The sequence below is a fragment of the Chanos chanos genome, chromosome 13 (genome assembly GCF_902362185.1).
Source record: "Chanos chanos chromosome 13, fChaCha1.1, whole genome shotgun sequence".
Lineage (NCBI taxonomy): Eukaryota > Metazoa > Chordata > Actinopteri > Gonorynchiformes > Chanidae > Chanos > Chanos chanos.
Window position 1 is genome coordinate 20,915,041 of NC_044507.1, and position 19,503 is coordinate 20,934,543.

General features: G+C 45.2%; 1 protein-coding gene across 2 annotated transcripts in view; it reads left to right on the forward strand.

The window, feature by feature from the left end:
* Positions 1–19,503, forward strand: part of rbfox1 (RNA binding fox-1 homolog 1) — a 103,199-nt gene that overhangs the window by 44,192 nt on the left and 39,504 nt on the right. The window contains exon 1 of one of the 2 annotated variants that reach the window (XM_030790112.1): positions 16,990–17,040. The exons of the other annotated variant lie outside the window; for it this stretch is intronic. Within the exon in view, the coding sequence (XP_030645972.1) occupies positions 17,008–17,040 (33 nt within the window). The 5' untranslated portion in view covers positions 16,990–17,007. Of the gene's footprint in view, positions 1–16,989; positions 17,041–19,503 lie in introns of those variants that run through there. 2 annotated transcript variants of the gene reach the window in all.

The window sequence follows — 19,503 nt, forward strand, 5'->3', positions numbered from 1 at the left end:
AGTCATATCGTGAGTGCGTTAGGCATTATGCAAGTTGTGGGTGAGCCTGGGGAAATAATTGCTTGTCTACGCACAGCACCTACAAGCCCTGCCACAACCCGGATGGATGCCCCTCAGTGCCGATGTGTTTCCGCGGCCACGGGCCGCCGGTGACAGCCGGGGCTGTCTCTCCGAAAAGCACTAGTCTCTCTGTCTCTCTCTATCTCTCTCCCTCTTCTCCCTGGGACCTCTGGCAGACCGGTCATACGAGTGAATCCCGTAAGCTTGACCAAAGAGAGATGGGAAAGCGCACAGCTGTAGCCGGAGCAGATTACCATAATGGGGGGAAAAGAAAACGGAGAAAAAGGGCTAGGGATTCAGAAGACGCTGCACACACCCAATAAAACCCCGTTCACTTTACCGCTCATTAGACGCTGAATATCGCATGCAAATGACGCTGAATCATCTCATTCAAAATTCAGCCGTTCTTGACATGAGTCACACTGGAGAATACATAATCAAAGTAGTGTTGTTTTGGCGTGCGTCTACTACATGTCATAAGACACAGAGGCATAGACAAACAAACATATATTTAATGTAAATAATGCTTTTTTTTTTCTTCAACATTGAAATAGGATTTCAGATTCAGAAATGCAGTGCAGATTGAGCACTAATCTGAAGAAAACTGCCTCCATCAGAACATTGCATGTTTGAATATAATAGTTATTCCTATACACACAAAGTGGTAAACCCACTAGTTTATCATTATTAAAAACATAATCACAGTCTATGTCCATTTGCCTTTAAAATTGTATTTTGTTTGACGCAAAATCAGTGAGTTTATAGTGTGAGTCCCGACGAGAGCGTGTTCCATTTTGGGTTCTGTTTTCTGTGGCGGTTGGCTCAGTTGCTACTGTTATTTTCAGTAGGGAGTTGAGCAGCGCGCCGCGTGCGCTGATTCACATGCGTTTATTGCAGTGTTATGTAATTCCTCATAGTCGTTGACACTTTTTGTGTGTATATACATATGCCATATGCCTCTGTGTTCGTGTGTGTGTGTGTGTGTGTGTGTGTGTGCGCGCGCACCATTATATGGATATATTGGCATATAACTTTGCTGCATACATAGACACACACACACACACGTTGTAGTTGCTAGACTTGCTGTTTTGGCATTTTGGGGGAAGAGGGGAGGGCTTGTGGAGGGTAGAATGAGGCGGGGGAGGGGGGGGGGGGGCGGGGGGGGGGCTCTCTGTAGAGAGGCAGTGTTTCTGACTGTTGAGAATATGCGGAGGGGAAAAAAGAGCAAAAACATTTCCTTCTGCTGTAGTGGCGTGTTGTGTTTGTGTGGATATGATAATACCAAACAGTGAAGATGAAGTCAGCCGTGTGCTTGGCTGGAGTCTCACACCGCCCTGGGGAGTTGAGACAGACTAGTATAGACTGACAGTACTGTACCACCTGCAAAACAAAAAACCAAAAAAAAACAAAAAACAAAACCAAAAAAAAAAAAATCAACAACGCAGTTATACACAGCCCAGTCTCCTCTCTGTTTAATGAGTAACAAATCTGAGCAAATGATTCCTGAATAAGAGAATACACTTCAGTAACTAAATGTGGGGTTTAATAAAGGTGGGTTTTTTTTAAAGGACTTTATTAGGTATTTGAGCCATAACATTAACAGAATAAGGTCCCTCTTATTGCTCTGTGTACATTTCTGCACCAGCACTGATGTGCCACAACTAAACAGATCAAGCCCAGGTTGAGCAGAAGATAAAAAAAAAAGGAAAAAAAAAAAGAAAAAAGTCTGGTGGGTGCCGGCTTGGCAGCGAACGCTTGTGTAGCATGGATTATTTATAATGGACGAAAAAACAAAAAATGCAAATCATGCAATTACAAGCCGTAAAGCCAAAGTATTAAAATAAGAGAACGGTATTAATGCCTTCAGCAGATGAGATGAAATGAAATAAATAAATAAATTCAAATTAAAAATTTACATATATTTCTGAAAGTGTGGGGGAGGGGAGAGGGGGAGGGAGCTTGTTAGAGAAACAGAGGATTACATTATAATGAGAGTCAGGTAGTTTTAAAAGGGGTTTGTATCATTGGCTAAAAAACCATCGACCAGTTTTTTCCTTTTTTTTTGGTCTTTTTTTGAGGGGGGAGGGGGGTTGTCTTTTTTTTCTTTTTCATCTGTATGATTCGACCGCCTTGTGGGTTTTATTAGGTTCTGCAGTATTTTCCAGTGCACGGGCATCCAAAGCCTCAGCCGTGGATGGGCTGGGCTTTTGAGGCCACACCGTTCTAGAAGTGTTCTATCACATATCTGATGCAGGCTAGCTGCAAAGAAAAGAGTATTTAATCCATTTGTAACATGCAGCTAAACACATAAAGGAAAAGAGTGCGTAATCCATTTGTAACACGTAGCTAAACACATAAAGGATGTTAGGGATGAAACAGAATGCTCCACCTACACCGCCTTGTTTCTTGAATTGCATTGATTTGTCATAGAGCTATTCCCATTCGTAGACTATCTAATCTTATAGAGATTAATATGCAAGCCTGTTATCTATCAACTGAAAGAGCAAAACAAAATGACACTTTTGAAGTTACGCATAACTTAACTTGATGTATACCTGTGGTTGAATTCAGCAGTGAAAGCGTGGGAAGAATTCATTAACTATTGCTGTGACTGATTTCTTCTTCTCCTTCTTTTTTTTTTTAAATTTTATAACATGGTAGAAGCTCCAATTGTCTTAAATGTTGAACACACGTTTCCCTGGATTAACGTCTGTGTCCTATTTGAATGTATATGGAATAGTGTTTGCGCTCTGTCCTGGTTGGGCTCCGTGCTCTTCCCCGAGCTGCAGTTGGGTGTGTACTCTAAAGGAGCTGGAGTCTCTGGCTAATCCCACGGTTTACACACATTACGGCCTTTGATAGGGAGAAACGTGAAGATACTGGGTGGGCGTGTAAGATTAGTCTGATCTTTAATGGCATTGTATGTATGGATATCCGCAGTGACACTGACAAAATGGGACAGATCTCCCCTTTAATACCAGCCAAACGAATTTACTGGTTTTAAAGAGTGAAAAAAACGGGCTCACTGGTTCTGGGCAAACTCATTTACATGCACTGCTCAAATATACCATGTCTGTGTTCCACTGGGGTCAGCCTCTGATCTCTGAGGAAATTTGTTACCTCAGCATGAGGAGTAGTTTAAAAGCAGAGTTTTATGAAGAAGAAATGAATAGTGAGCACTGTTTAAGAGTTGTGTTATTTTTAAAGGTGATTTTGATAGGAAAATCTTTTGAATGAGAAACCAGAAAAAAAAAAAACACAAGGCCTCCAGAAAGAATTTCTTGGACGTTGAGTATGAATAACAAAGTACATTTGAGGGGTAGAAATGAAGGGTTTTTGTTAAAGTTAATTTAATTGTAGGGTTGGTGGTGACTTTTGATTATATTTTGGGTGATTCCAGACTTTCTGCTCCTCCAGGGAGTGCGATTGAATTTTGAGAAGCGAGAAGCGTAATGAAATCCTTTTTAAAAAAAAAAAGAAAGAAAGAAAAAGGATGAGGTGTATTTTTGGCCTGTGTTTGAGCTGCTGCTGCCTCTGCAGTTACTGTAGCTGCATATACTGTAGTTGATTTTCCATTCTCATTGTTTCTTGGGAAAAAGGAATTGCAGCTTCAGAGGGGCATGACTAGTGTTCAGAGCTATAGTTGCCTTGATTATCTCTCTCCCCCCCCCCCCCCCCCTCTCTGTGCTGAGCTGATCTCTGGGACGCCCTCCATCTTGCAGATAAAGGCCAGTGTACCTGTGCCCTGTGGACTCGTCTCCGCTTCTGTTGGACTTACAGACAGACAAATTGCCCCTGATGTACTTGGCTGTGGTTTTAAGTGAAGTGTTCTGGTCTGCTGTTTGAGGCTCCTGTTTTTTTGTTGTTTTTTTTTTTATGTGTGTGTGTGTGTTGTTTTTGTTTTTTCCTTACTGGCTTTTTAGACCATTATCCAAATGAAGTGCAGCCATTCCGTTGTGGCCGAGTCTCATATTAACGCTGGGCTATTGATCCGTGGCTTCTTTTAAAGTGATCCTGTCCTTTCCCTTAAGGGGGTCGGAAGACGGGATGGGGGGGGGGGGGGTTGCCGCTCGAACAGAGTGTTTTTAGATGTTGCCTTATGCTTTGGATAATTTACAAATTAATTATGAATTTTAGATATACCCAATTCAAAAATTTAAGTATACCGCTCACATCTCACGAGGTTCATTTATGGGCCAAACTCTGAAAAAAGAAAAAAACTGTTGGGAACAATTGCAAACTATGCATATTTATGAATCGCTCCAAGCACTTTATTCTCCCTCTCCGTTTTTTTTTTTTCTTTACTCTGTTCTGGAGAAACGTGCTTGTCCGCGGCCAAGCCTTTTATAGCATGGAGTTTCTGAAAGCCAGGATGCCTAAATCAATTTACCATCGCAGCGTAGAAGCCGTGGGTGGAGACGTGAATGCGGACACGGTCTTGCGTTGCCTATTTAAAGGATTTAAACTGCTTTAATATAACACAGGTGATCATATAAACCAGCAAAGACACGAAGAAATCAAAACCCCACACCAGTAGAGTCGGCGATGTGATGTTTATCTTTAATCTTTAGCCCTTTAGAGTTTTAGAAAACAAACAGCTCCATTGTCAGTCTGAGACTGTCCTCTTCTGTGCTCTGGTAAGAAAGAAGGAAATTTTAAACTTTATTGAAACTCTGAAGCAAATGAGGAATAGAAGTCACTTTAAAAAAAAAAAAACTTGTTCCAGTTCAACAGAAAACAACACTCAGTGGACCACGTCGTGTGGCCCGTAAAACAAGAGTTGAGAGTGACAAAGTCCAAGGCGATTGAAATAGCGTTTGAAAGGACTTAGCTTTCTCCGGGCAGATTATTATGGATTTGACGGTTCCTGACAGTTCAATTTAAGCTGTGTGTGTTTCGGCTGACATTATTCCATCAGCTCCATTCCGTAATCTGCGAGCCGTGATACGGATACGCAGGATGCGGCAAACACTTATTTCCCCAGACCTCTGCGGCGGAGGCTGGCCAGCGCCATCACTCATCGGCCAATTACCTAATCTAATGCATCTCGGTGGGCTCTAGCACAGCCTTCATTTACTGCAAGTGCCGGGAGCTCCTCTGCCTTTTGTTACGTGTTTGTCTGTAGCTATCTGAGGGAGCGAGGGAGTAATCGGTCTGCAAGGAGAAAAGAAGAGTGGGAGAGAGAGAGAGAGAGAGAGAAGGAAGTGGGGGGTGGCAGGCGGGGGTAGACAGCACAATGAGATGAAGAGAGAGAGAGAGAATGCAGGAGCTGTATTTCAGAGCGTGGCGTAGGTCTAATATATTTCGCTGGTGAGAGAGAGAGAGAGAGAGAGCGAGAGAGAGAGAGGGTTGGGGAAAGCCGGCGTCTCTCCTTTCGCTGAGAGGGGAGGAGGGGAGGGGAGTAATAGAAGTAGCAGAAGAGTGTTCTTCTCCACAAGAGCCCGCTGCCCGTTCTCTCACCAATAATCCTCTGGAACAGGCACCGCAGGCACCGGCAAAAAAAATGCTAATAAATAGCAGTGAGAATGAAATATCTAGTACGCACTATGCCTTTGTGAAAACAAATGGGCTGCGCTTCTCTGTGTCTCAGGAGAGCGCGAACAAAGGGTTAGAAGTCAAGTCACCTGCAGATATTTCACCCAAACTAGCTTTCCGGTTCTTTCCGAGAGCCGCGGAGGTTGCTCTCCCGCCGGCTGGGCTGCGGTTGGATGGATCCAGAGCCCTGATTTACTGTAGTGGGGATGAGGTGCACATACTGAGCTGGCTTTTAAATCATTTTTAAAACTGTCAAGTGAAATGCTTTCCAGTAACACTGGCGAGCTAATATATTAGCGTTGCCTTGGAAACACGGGGAAAGAAATTGTTTGATGTATCCTCAGAGAGTTGAAACGAGGCTTGGCTGGTACGCGCGGAAAGTCGTTTGCCACTGGTTTTTTCCCCCCCTCTTTCTCCCTCTTTTTTTTTTTTTTTTTGCATCCCATTTCGCTTAATTGTCTCGGATGGCTTGTAATTAATCAATGTGTTTTTGTCAGGTCGGCAAGTACGCTTGGCGGATCTGTCAATAAGTCAAGTCCGACTCGTCAGACGCGTCCGTGACAGGCGGGAATCCCTGCGACAATTAAAAGCATAATTAGCGGAGTCTTTGGGCCCGCAGCCCTGCGCCGGAGCATGCATGCAACCTGGACACACCAAAGCATGCGCTCTCTGGGTGGGATTCAGATCACGGTGAAACAGAGAGAGAGAGGGTGGGTGGGTGGATGGGGGGGGGGGGTGTCTAAGCTGAGATCTCTAATGCTAATGGATTTTGTCACAGCGGCATGTGAGGGTGATGGAGTGGGCATGCCCGTCATGTGTCTGTGTGTGTTTAGCGGGGAGCGTCCCCTCGTTGACAGTGTGCGATTCCCGCTCGCCTGTCTATTAAAAGAGTGCAAAGGTTGGCCTGTCTGCTTGGTCTGTCACCTCCTCTTCGCATCACTAAGTGCGGCAGCGTCAGAGTCGAAAAACATTCAGCCATGTCACAGAGAGAGAGAGAGAAAGAGAGAGAGAGAGAGAGAGAGAGAGAGAGAAACAGAGAGGGTGCAGACAAGGCAGACCCTGTGTGTCTTCTGCCCTTAAGGCTATGGCTTTTCTCCTCATCATCCAGAGAAAACATCCAAGAACGTTCCAGCTTTAAGCAATTGTTTTTCATTGGCTAATCCCAAAAAAATAAAAAAAAAAGAAAGAAAGGACTGCACTTCCCATCAGCCCACTGTGAGTCCGGAGGGCGAAGAATTCTGTAGTCAATTTCCAAAAGTCACAACACCGGAGGATATCTGAGGAGAGAGTCACTTTAAAGAAGGAACAAAACAACAAACAAATAAACAAACAAACAGAAAAAAAAAACAAAAAACAAAACAGCTACGGTTTTATATCGTGGGAAATCACCTGCCGCTGGGGGCCCTGAGGAGAAGCCGTGGAGGAGCTGAGGAGGTGATAGAGGGAAATGTACCTGGCAGTTTATGGGGAGGCGTCTGATGTGTGTGACGGGGAGGCTGATGGGTGAAAAGCCTCGATAACCCCCTGTGAAAACCCTGGGGCTTCTGCAAGTCACACCTTTAATTTACAACCCCCCAACCCCCACCCCAAGCCTCTCGATCATTCAATCATTCCCCATACCTTATAGACACAGACACACACACACGCATCACACGCACGCACGCACACACACAGACACACACACACACACACCACACACACATTCACCAAACACACCACACACGCGCACACACCACACACGCACACTCACACACACCCGCGTGCGTGCACACACACACATCACACACGCACACACACTCATCCTCCACACCTTAACCCCAGCAGCCCTTTGCTCAGCAAATCTAGTACCTCCAGGAGTAGCTTTAAACACGCTGTGTATGCAGATAGCATGTTGTGTGTGTGTGTGTGTGTGTGGTGGAGGGGGGTGTGGGGAGGGGGCACATTACTGTTATTTAATTGTCTTTGACTACACACAGGACAGAGCCTTTGGTCCAGACCGCAACACAACCCTGTCGGCTGCTGTAATTCACACTGATATAAATAAAAAAAAATGTGAGAAAAATAATTTGATGTTACACTTTCGCAAACAAACAGAAGCCGTTTGAACTCATACCAGATGGGCCATATCCACACACGCAGCATCTACCACCAAAGCATTATCACCGTTGGCTTTTTCAACAGCCAACAGTAGTGTGTGTGTGTGTGTATGTGTGCGTGTGTGTGTATGTTTTCTAAAAGCTTTGGAGTATTTTATGTTCGTGGTTTTGGAGACGAATAGCTTGAATTACTGTGCCAAGTAAACATTTACAACAGTAATATCGAAACATCTGGCAGAGAAAGGCTGTATCTTGTTAGATGACAAGATTTTTCTTAAACGTGTGCGTAATGATGACAGATGCCAGCCCTCCAAACTCACTCATTGGAGACACGTGGGGAAAAAAAAAAAAAAAAAAAAACACAACCCCTTCATTTCTCTGCCACACGGAAAATGAATAGCCAGCTTCATTAATATTCTGTTGAAATAATTGATGAAATACAATACTTATGTAAATATTTGCAAACTCAAATGAAACTGTGAAAGCAGCTCAGAGGATAAAAAAGATATATAATAATGAATCTACCCCTCCCTACGCAAAATTTATTAAAAGAAAAAAAAAGAAAAGAAAAAGAAAAGGAAGTTGGTAAATTCCATTCCAGATCATTCGGATGGCTCGTTACGAAGTGAACGCGCTATCAAAGACTTTGCTTTGCTTTACGCGCGTCCTCCTCGCGTGACAGAAACCTTGCCGTGAGACGTCAAATCCACTTTAAACGCCAGCCAAGCACAATTGCTGCAATTTCTAATAGACATGATTAAAAGAATTGATTGGAGACGGCGACTGCGGCTGGTTGCGGAGTCCTGGAGGACCGGGGGCCTGGGGCTGGCACTGAAACTGGCAAACACATCTGTGTCCTGGCCCGTTTCTGGCTCTCTCGGCGTGTCTGTCCATCTGTGGCTGATTAGTTCTGCTCTTAGTGTACCTGTGCGTTTGCTCCAGATATCATTAGGCCTGGTCATAGCACTCCCAGATACGCTACACAACATCTGTCCTGACACAACCATCAGAGATTCGCCAGCAGCTGCCAGAATTTCAGGCTTTGTTCCTTCGCTGTCCTCTTTTTTCTCTCTCTCTCTCTCTCTCTCTCTCTCTCTCTCTCTTTCTCTCTCTCTCTTTTTTCCCTCCCCCTCCCCATTGTCCTCTCTCTCTCTCTCTCTGTCTCTCTCTCTCTCTCTCTCTCTCTCTCTCTCTCTCTCTCTCTCTCTCTCTCTCTCCCTCTCTCTCTTTCTCTCTCATTTTCTCTCTTGCTTTCTCTTTTCTGTTTTTTTTCTCTCTCTTTTTTCTCTTTTCTACATGCAGTAAAAATAGCGCAGTCCACTGATCAAAACCTCTGAGCTGCTTAGCTATCTATTGATCTGCAGATAATCCAGAGTGTGAGCAATATGAGAGAGAAGCACAGAGGAAGACAAAAAATCGCAAGTCAGCTTCAACACTGCACAAGCTTCGACTTAAAATCACAAGTCAGCTTCAACACTGCACAAATTTCAACCTAAAATCATGAGTCACTTTCAACACTGCACAAATTTCAACTTAAAATCACAAGTCAGCTTTAACACTACACAAGCTTCAACTTAAAATCACGAGCCAGCTTCACCATTGCACGAATTTCAACTTAAAATCACGGGTTGGCTTCAACACTGCACAAGCTTCAATTTAAAAGCATGTAATCTAAATCAAAAGAAAGAGGGGAGGAGAGACAGACAGGCAGACAGAGAAAGAAAAGGGATACAGAGAGAGACAGACAGACGGAAAGAGAGAGACATAGAGAAAGAGAGAGAAAGAGAGAAAGAGTGAGAGAGAGAGAGAGAGAGAGAGAGATTGGCTAGCCATGCAGTTCATAATAAAACATAGACAGCAGTGTCAGAGTAAATGACATGGTTCCAAGGTTAAACATGAAGCATGATGAATGTTCTTTCACCACGTAGCTTTGAGTCAGAGAGGAGGAAGGGGAAATGAGCTCGCTCTCACCGTCGTGTTCCTGTCTACCAGTGTGACAGGATGGCTGGAGCACCAGCACACCACTTTGTTTCAGCCCGGTAAATAATCACAGCAATTAAAATCACCTCCACCTGACAAGTGTTGCAGCAGCGCGCAGGAAGAACACATGGTTCCCATAAGCATTGTTATGTTTGTGACTCTGTCGCACTAAAAGACCACAGTCACCATGCATGCGTGTGTGTGTGTGTGTGTGTGTGTGTGTGAGTTTGTGTGTGTGTGAAGTCTGGAGTTGGAGTAATTGCTGTGGGTTCGTTCCCCATTCATATTTCATATCAGTGGAGAGGAAATGTACATTCCTCTGTAATCTTCCAGACATGCACTGGTTTTGTGGCACAGCATTCAAATACACATGCCAGCGTCTACAAAAACCACTCACATCAAACGAGCACCTGCAAAGTCTCACGCGCACACGTACGCGCACACACACACACATGCACACGCACTTAGGCACAAACACTTGGTCAAACGTTCATTTAATCTTCTAAATCCCAGTACATGGAGCCAGTAAAGCATGTGTGCATTCACTTTTGTGCTTTCAATTGCTTGAGTTAATCAGAGGAAATTCTTTTAATAGCCCTGAGTGAGTGAGAGAGAGAGAGAGCAAGAGAGAGAGAAATGTATGTGTGTGTGTGTGTGTGTGTGTGTGTGCTATTGTTTTCTCCTGCGCTGGTTCCTATGAGAAGCTTGCCGATGACTCAGGCGCTGTCTTCGGCAGCAGCCAGTGCGCGTTACCCATGAGCCTCTCTGATCACTTCCATCACCGCCCACTTGAATAATAAATCTGTGAGCCCTGTCACGCCACACGCTAAATAAGTCATTGATCTGGGGCTAATGCACAATCACTGAGATGCTAATGAAGGAAAGAAAAGCCAAATATGTGATCCCTCTGAAGATACCACAAGTATACACAGAGAGAGAGAGAGAGAGAGAGAGAGCTCTGGTAATATAATTACCTCTGTATCAAGCAAAGCAATAGCTACCACGCTAACTTGCTAACTTGTAATTAAGCCCTTGTTTGGTTGTTTGAACAGGCACAGATTGACTGTGCTGTGACGGCTTGGCTCTTTGGCGTGCTTTCTGCTAGCTCTCTGCCCGTTTGTTCCCCGCGCAAGACTCAGTCACATCTAAAGAACACTGATCTTACATAAGCAGCAGCCCTTTTTTGAACGTCGCGTGTTAGCCTTGAGCGGCAGAGATCAACAATGATCAATCGTCTAACACACACACACACACAGAGAGCCTGGAGTTAGCTGTGTCTCATTCATGCACTCATAACACAAACATGACAATAGAATTAAACTCACTTCTAATGAGCCATCTCTAAGAGTTAGGAAAAAGAGAGAGAGAGAGTGAGAGAGAGAGTGAGAGAGAGAGAGAGAGAGAGAGAGAGAGAGAGATTCATTTTATGAAAGGTAATAGAGGACAAGTGACTCACAATGTGTGTGTGTGTGTGTGTGTGTGTGCAGAGCCTTTGCCCGGGGACTGTTTGTGAACCTGCCTGACTGCATCCTGTGTGATAACATCCATAAAGTGAGTGTGACAGTTTGCAGGCTGTATCCATATGGTTAGGACTCTTTCTGCTGCTGCTGTCTGTTCGTCTCTGGCACACACTCCTTCTCCTCAACACCATGACACTGAATACATGTAATTAGAGCGCATTGGAGCTGGAGAGGGTGTTTTTAGGGGCTGGGAGGAGGGAGAGTGCCTGTGTGTGTGTGTGTGTGTGTGTGTGTGTGTGTGTGTGTGTGTGTGTGTATGAGGGAGGAAAAAGGGAATGGTCGTCTTTGGGCACAAGGCAGCAGCTTTGGGGAAGCCACCCCAAATCACTGATTAGTAAATTAGCCTAAAACAGGGATCTGTAACAATCTGGCTTTATTAGAGGCCATGGCAATGTTTTGATGGCGTGCTGCGCTTCTTCCGCAGTGAGCAAGGGCGAGTGTCGTGCACAGGGAGAAGGGGGCAAAAAGAGAGAGAGAGAGGGTGAGTGAAAGGAGAGAGAGAGGGGTAGAGAGAGAGCCTGGACACAGCTGGTTGAACTCCAAGTCCAGCGCGGTAGAACATGAGCTTTGCGCAGAGCAGAATAAAAAGCAGATTTGTTCCAGCTGAGCAAAGGGGGGCAGGCTCCAGGCAGCAGGCCTGCGATGTGAAGATGTATATGCAGCTCTCATCTGCAGCAGAGCCCGGGGCTGGAGCCGCACGCTGCAGAGCGATGCGTATCAGAGGCTAACGTGCAGGAAGAGGGCGGCTGCGGACGACACTGGACCCGCTCCGTATCGGCAGATCTGACTCAATCCCGGGCTCGCTTTGCTCAGATGCTTCTCATTCCGCTCCTTTACGGATGCGAGGTTTTTTTTTCCTCTCTCTTTCTTTTTTTCCCCTCACCGACAAGTCTTTTCAGCGTTGCATCGAGTTACCAAAAAACTCAAAACAAATCGACGTAATCTCCGCGCCTTTGTGAAACGGTCAGCCCTGAACGATAAACCCGATACATTCAGAACAGTACAGACAAATGAAATTAGATTAGCTCTGAGCTGAGGTATACTGTAAGCCCAGCACACCAGTCCTTTTGTCTTCTCAGACAGCACACTGGATCCATAGTAAACAATAAATAAATAAATAGATAAATAAATAAAAGGGGTGATCTGCAGAAGCTCTTGGTTGAAGATAGAGGTAATCGTATCTGTGAGTGGTCCAGTCCTGTGATTGGTTGAAGATAGAGGTAATCGTATCTGTGAGTGCTCCAGTCCTGTGACTGGTTGAAGATAGACGTAATCGTATCTGTGAGTGGTCCAGTCCTGTGATTGGTTGAAGATAGAGGTAATCGTATCTGTGAGTGGTCCAGTCCTCATACCCGTCAAGTCTCCCACTTTTTTCCTGGAGACTCACAGATTTTCAACATTTCCCACATCTCATGTACGTGAGACTAAATCTCGCAGATCTTGTTAAATCTCACAGATTTTCACACTCAATAGCATAGCATAGTAATTATAAGTCCAATAGACTAACTGCTGCGTGGTACGAGTGAGAGAATGGCGTGTTCTCGCTGTGCAGCTCACTACATCTGCGTAGCAGTTATACTCGTCAACAATGTTTCAGTATTCATCAATATACAATATTCATGACAGGTATGAATCCCGCGACTGGTTGAAGATAAAAGTAGTCGTATCTGTGAATGCTCCATTCCTGCGATTGGTTGAAGATAGAAGTAATCACATCTGTGAGCGCTCCAGTCCTGCGATTGGTTGAAGATAGAAGTAATCGTATCTGTGAGCGATCAAGTCTTGCAATTGGTTGAAGATAGAAGTAATCATATCTGTGAGCGATCCAGTCTTGCGATTGGTTGAAGATAGAAGTAATTGTATCTGTGAGCGCCCCAGTCCTGCGAGCTGATGGACGGGCATATACTTTGGGGAGCAGTGACTGGGGTTTTTCAGCTCGGCTCTGGTCAGCCGACTGTATCTGAAATAATGAAACGCACAAGTCAGTGGAGAAGACTCAGGGACATGCCCCCTCTGCCCTCATACAATACAGCCTCATGCAACCGGAGGACCAGCAATAAAGAGGACTGAAATGATCTGTGTATGAAGGGGGCAGGGTAGAGCACTCGTGTTTTGTAAACCGAGGTAGATAATGGAGGTAATGAATGCACAGCTTTGAATTCGACACACGCCCACTTGAGTTTCTGTTAAATCCAATTCTCGATATCTTAGTTCTACAGCATCAGTGATATTTTATGGCATCCCACGCTATGAAAGCGAAGAGCTAAAAGGAAAAAAAAAATGCAATATCATTAAACCAAAGGGAAAGACTAGGTCTGTTAGCAAACCCATGGCTCAGATTATCGTTTTTTTATTCCAAATTGCCTGTTTGTGGTTCAGAGTTGTGTGCAGTTGAGTAAGCGAGCGATTTTAAACCTTCGCAGCATGCTAAAAAAAAGCCAGGATTTGGCCCAAAGCCATCGGGGAAAGTGCATACTTCATGTCTAAAAAAAGTAAACACCATATTTACAGTGTCATGTAATGTAATATTGTAATATAATGTTGTTGCAGTTTTAGGCACACTTTCTTTGGTTGTGTGTCTAAAAATGCTTTCACATATTTGGCTCTGTGTGGTCTGTCTCTCCTTTCACTGGTGCATTGCCCGCTCCACTGTTGCGTTCTTTAGGCCTTTGAAAAGTTCGTTTCTGATTGAAAGATTAACAGTCGGATCTTTAATTACTTCTAAGTGTCCACTGGGCGCTGTTTATGTGGTTTGTATGTGCGTGGACGTGCCCAGCATTGGTGTATTGGTAAATGAGTGTATTGTGTGTGTGTGTGTGTGTGTGTGTGTGTGTGTGTGTGTGTGTGTGTGTTTGTGTGTGTGTGTGTGTGGCAAGTCCCCTGCACAAGGTCTTGTCTTCCATTCAGTGGCACTGAGTGTTTTCTTTGTGATTCTACAGAGATTTCTACTGTTATTGATATCGACTAGACGGGATTTGTGTCCGTCACAGTACACCACTTAATCCAGATCAGCCCCTAATACTAATTACACCCTGCACACACACACACACACACACACACACACACAACACACATTCACACAAGTTCACACACACACTCACACACACACACACATACACAGGCAGACACACATGCACACACACACACGGTCTCTGCTGGCAAGTTACAACCAGGACACATCTGCCTTCTGTCATTTCCTCACCAATCACTTGACCTGAAAATAAAATCCTGCCTTTTTTTTTGGCTTTGGTTTCCCTCTAATGAGAGCAAGGGCCAAGCTATTTGGAGAGTGTCATTGTCATAACCAGGGCCACCAAAGTTCCCATCAGGTAGCAATTAAGGTCACACAGACGGAGGAGATGCTATCTGCAGTGAGGGAAGGCAGGTGTTTGCTCCGTGCGCACCTTGGTTCGGAAGGTAGAGCGGGGTCTGGGACGCAGCGTGCGGAGGAACAGAGCGGTTTGTGTTCGGGGTTTGACAAACGAGCAGCGCGACTCCTGGTTTTGCTGGAGAGCATTCTGGGCGAGTGCTTTAAGATGTTTAATTAAAGACGGCGCGTGACAGGAAGGAGACCTGAGAGAGAGTCCGCGGAGGCCCCGCTAATCCTCTTCCTTCGCACACTATCCCCCCGTGAACGTGATTGATGAACTGATCCTTCTCCACGTCTTCATTTGCATGGTGTGCTAACGCGCGGGTGGGCCACGCTAAAGCAAAGCTGAGGCAGCAGATGAGTGCATCCTCCCCCCCCCCCACCCCTCCTTTTCTTTCTTGCTAATGTGTGCTAATATGATAATGGGAAACAAGGCAAGGTTAGCCGCGGTTCGGCCCATCCACTGGGCCTGCCCATTAACGGGAGGCCAGCTGACGCACCTCTTGGGCAGTAGCACACGCGTGGTCCCGCAGGCCTGGCACAAACAACGCTCTCGCTCGCCCTCCTGTCTCCCTCGGAATGTTCCGGAAAGGAGAGATAGAGAGCGCGCAGCTGCTGCTAAGGACGGATCAGCAAGCTAAACTGTTACACGTTATATCAGCGTGGCATTTGCCAGGCGTGTATTCTGGGGCTTGCATGTTTAAAAGGTAGCCCGCCTGCTGGGAAATGGGTTACTTTTTTTTTTTTTTTTTTGAAAGAGTTTGCACCAGCGCTCTACAACGCCTCCTGCATTATTAATTTGTTTACTCGGAGACGGAAGAGCAAGATTTGATGTTGGGGCTTCCAAGCTGTCTTGCACACTCACCAAACAGCAAACTCCACCAGAGAAGCGCTCAGTAAGGGTGTGAACAACACGCTGGATGAAACAGAAGCTGAAGCCCTTGCAGTACGAGGGGAAGCTTTGAGCACTCATTTGGTGCCAACACACAGCAGAATAAATGAGGTAGAGGAGGAAGTTTGGCAGGTTTTTATTTTTTTTTCTGCCCCAGTGCCTCCCGTGCTGAGGTGGCTGACTCTGGTGTCATTGTGTGGCAGTTGTTTTTGGGAGCGGGGGGGGGGGGGGTCTTTGTATCTTTACCCTCTAAACCTTAGGTAAGTCCAGCTGAACAGGCCCCCTACAGGCCTGGACCTGAGCCAGCTGACTTAACCTGAGTGGCGGGGGGGGGGGGGGGGGGGGGCAGTCCATTTGTCCTCACACACACACACACCTTCGTGTATCAGGCATCGAACAATGAGGAAAACAAAGGTGAAGGTTGATGTGGGAGCCGATCTATAAGGAAAAGGAAGGGCGTAACCAGCAGGAGACTGGGAAGGCCTTGCTTCAGCCGAATTCGTGCGAGAATTTCGCTGCGCAAGAGCAAAACAGTCTGAGAGTAAGGGCGTGGTACTAGTACTAGTGCGCTAGTACTGCAGCAGCAGGGCTTAGGGCTGATAAGCAGCAGGGAGGTGTGTTTCATAGCAATGGTAAATCAGTTTGGGAATCCAGTGAAAATCAGAGGAGATCGGCCACTTGCGGCGGACCTACAGTCAACAGTTGACATTCAGGATCACTGAGTAACTGACGCTGCGTAGTAACCACACGGGAATTCACTCGTCTAAAACATTTGACATGGGATGACGTGTCTTAGTAATGAAGTGAGATTGGGATGATATTATACTGATATTTTATGTTCAAGAGACAATACGTTTGGAAATCTGCTCTCTTCTCTTCAAATATGAGGCTGATCTGAATAACACATTGTTGTTCACAGTTTGAATAATCTGACATTATGCTGTATTTTAAAAAGCTTATGGGAAAGATATCTCATTTAAAAATGGGCCTTTATGGATGACTATTTGGCTGTTTTTATCTTGTCCTTAAATTTGCTATGAGAAGCACTTTGTGTAGAAGCAGACACACTACGTTACAATGGTGTCACATAGATTCCGTTTTCAGTTGCTGCCTTAGAATTAATTTCTTAAAGTTTCACTTTTTTTTTTTTTTTGTCAATATTATTATTACTTTTTTTGTGATCTTGCGGACCATTAGGAGTCTCATCCAATGCTGCGGGACGGCCGTTAATGGCAGGCAGAGGCAGAGTTTGTGAGAAGGGAAAAAGGGAGAGACAGAGAGAGAATTTGGGAGGCATAGGTTTTGCTTGCATTAGCTCCCTCCTTCTACTCCTCCCCTTCCATCCCTCCCTCCCACTCACTCACACACACACACACACACTCACACACACACACACACACATGCTCAAACTCACACACATATACACTCTGTCTTTCTCTCTCACACACACAAGACTCGCGCTACACACAGCGGTGAACACACACCCTCATCCATAATTGATGCTTGCTCTGGGCAGATGCTGTGGGGCTTGGGACTAAGGCAGCTGCTTAGTTTATGGAGGAAAAAGGGAGCAAGATGGTGGAGCAGGTATTTTTTTTTTCCCTCTTACTTTGCTTACCAAGCGTATTCCTGCTTTTCTCCCTCTTTCTCTCCCTCTAACCCTCTCTCTCTCTCCCTCTCTCTCTCTCTCACTCTCTCTCTCTTTATGCCAGTCTTGCCTTTGTGCTGTGGCTGCAGAGTAAAGCTGCTGTGTGTGTGTGTGTGTGTGTGTGTGAGAAGGAAAGAGAGAGAGGGGAAGAAAGAGAGAGAGAGAGAGAGAGAGAAAGAGAGAGCGTGTGTGTGTGTGTGTGTGTGTGTGTGTGTGAGCATGCCACGAAGAAAGGGAGACCCCTTCAGCAACTCTTTTTCAAGCTACGTTATCAGCAGCTGTTTTGCCTTCTTCCACTCTCTCTGTGTATCACTCTCTCTCACTCTCTCTTTCACTCTCTCTCTCTCACAAACACACACACACACGCACACACACATACATATTCTTTCTCTGGGTTCCATTTCAGGTTGTGTCAGTGGCTAACATTACAATTTTAGCACCCAGCTGCAGGAGCAGTAATGTAACAGCGTGTGTGTGAGAGGCTGCAGTCCGTGTTTACTAGCGTGTATAGGAATGAAAGCTAGAGTTAAGGACTTCCCGCGTCAGACGGCTGTGTCTTACTGGGCAAATGTCAGACGAAATCGTCAAGCGTTAAGATGACTCTGCTGTGTTTTGTAAACATTTTGAAGGACTTGTAGTATGAGACGTTCATTTCTCGTTTTTAAACCAACCACGCACGGGTCAGGACAGATCGGTCGGAGGCAATTCCTCTTCATTTCTGAGCAGCTTCTGCTTTACTGGTATCTTTCTTTCGGACATTTTAAAAAAAAAAAACTTTCTCAAAAGACGGGGAGTGAAAATATCCTTGAATGTAATTTTTATTATTGCGCAATGTCAGAAGGAGACTTGTACCAGCTTTGCTTTTTTTTTTTTTTTTCCGTTTCGTTGTCTATTTATAAAGAGTTTGCCTCAGAGCGTTCGGCAGTAAAGTGCTGAATCCAGCGCACTGCCACGTAAAGCATACTTCAGCTCCTCCAAATGTGCTTCTCATTAGAGAGCAGGCCAGGGCGTTCAACTGAAGCCTGATGGTCTGCCATCTCTCTCTGTCTCTCTCTCTCTCTCTCTCTCTCCCTCTCCCTCTCTCTCTCTCTTTCCCCCTCTCTCTCTCTGTTTCTCTCTCTCTCTCTCTCTCTCCCTTCTTCTGTTTGCCAACTGTGATTTTACAAGAGCCTCAAAAAAAAAAAAAAAAGAAAAAAAAGACAACTCCACACAGCTAGAGGACTATAATGGTTACAATACAGAGCTACCAACAGACTCTGCCGACACGGGCCTTCCCACTCTGTCAGTGAGAAACCAGAGCTTTTCTCTGGGGTCTTCTCTTCCACCCCTCCTTCTTCTCTTTCTTTTCTGTTCTTTTCTTTTTTTTTTTTTTTTTAGCGTCTCTGACACTTGAGCCTAAAGAGTTTAACACTGTTAGTCAAATGACTGCCTCATTATGGCGTGGAGAGCCAGCATAGGAATAGCAATGAAGGTGACATGTAAAGTGCTAATGGTGCTAATGTGGATCAGCGTGATCGCTACAACATCTGCTTAAGAAACAGCAGGGATGTTTCTTTTTTTCTTCTTCTTCTTTTTTTTTTTTCTTTTTTACAAGGACTCCGTTTACAGAATAACACCTCATCAGTACTCCTCTCTCTTTCTCTCTCCCCCCTTCTCCCTTTCTCCCTCTCTCTCTCTCCCTCTCTCTCTCTCTCTCTCTCTCTCTTTTTCTCTCCCTCCTTTCTCCCTCTCTCTCTATGTCTTTCTCTTTCATTCACCTCAATGACAGACCTGTGGTGGGCTCTGTCTCTTTTTCTCTGCCTCAGTCTCTGTCTGTCTCTTTTTCTCAGTCTCTGTCTCTGTCTCTGTCTCTTTTTCTCAGTCTCTGTCTCTGTCTCTTTTTCTCAGTCTCAGTCTCTGTCTCTCTGTCTCTTTTTCTCTGTCTCTGTCTCTGTCTCTGTCTCTGTCTCCGTCTCTTTTTCTCTGTCTCTGTCTCAGTCTCTGTCTCTTTTTCTCTGTCTCTTTTTCTCAGTCTCTGTCTCTTTTTCCTGTCTGAATTTATTTTTTCCTCTCACTCTCTTTGAGTGTATTCTTCCTTTCCTCTGTGGTTGTGCTCAGTGCGGTGTCTGCGTAGCTGTGTTCAGTCCCTCAGTCTCTGTCTCTTTCTCTCTGTCTCTTTTTCTCTTTCTCAGTCTCTGTCTCTGTCTCTGATTCTGAATGTGATTGGGTTGTTTTGGTGTGAGGTGACTGTGTGTGGGGGCTGTGTGGCGTGTGTGTGTGTGGAGACAGGGTTTTGTTTGGACTCATATAAGAAGGCAAACGTGAGGGTTTTATTTTCCACAGTACTGCTCTGTCACTGTGGTTTTCCACACTGCTCTTTGATTTGTGATTCTCTCCTCCTTTCCAGTCTGTGGCATGGGAAA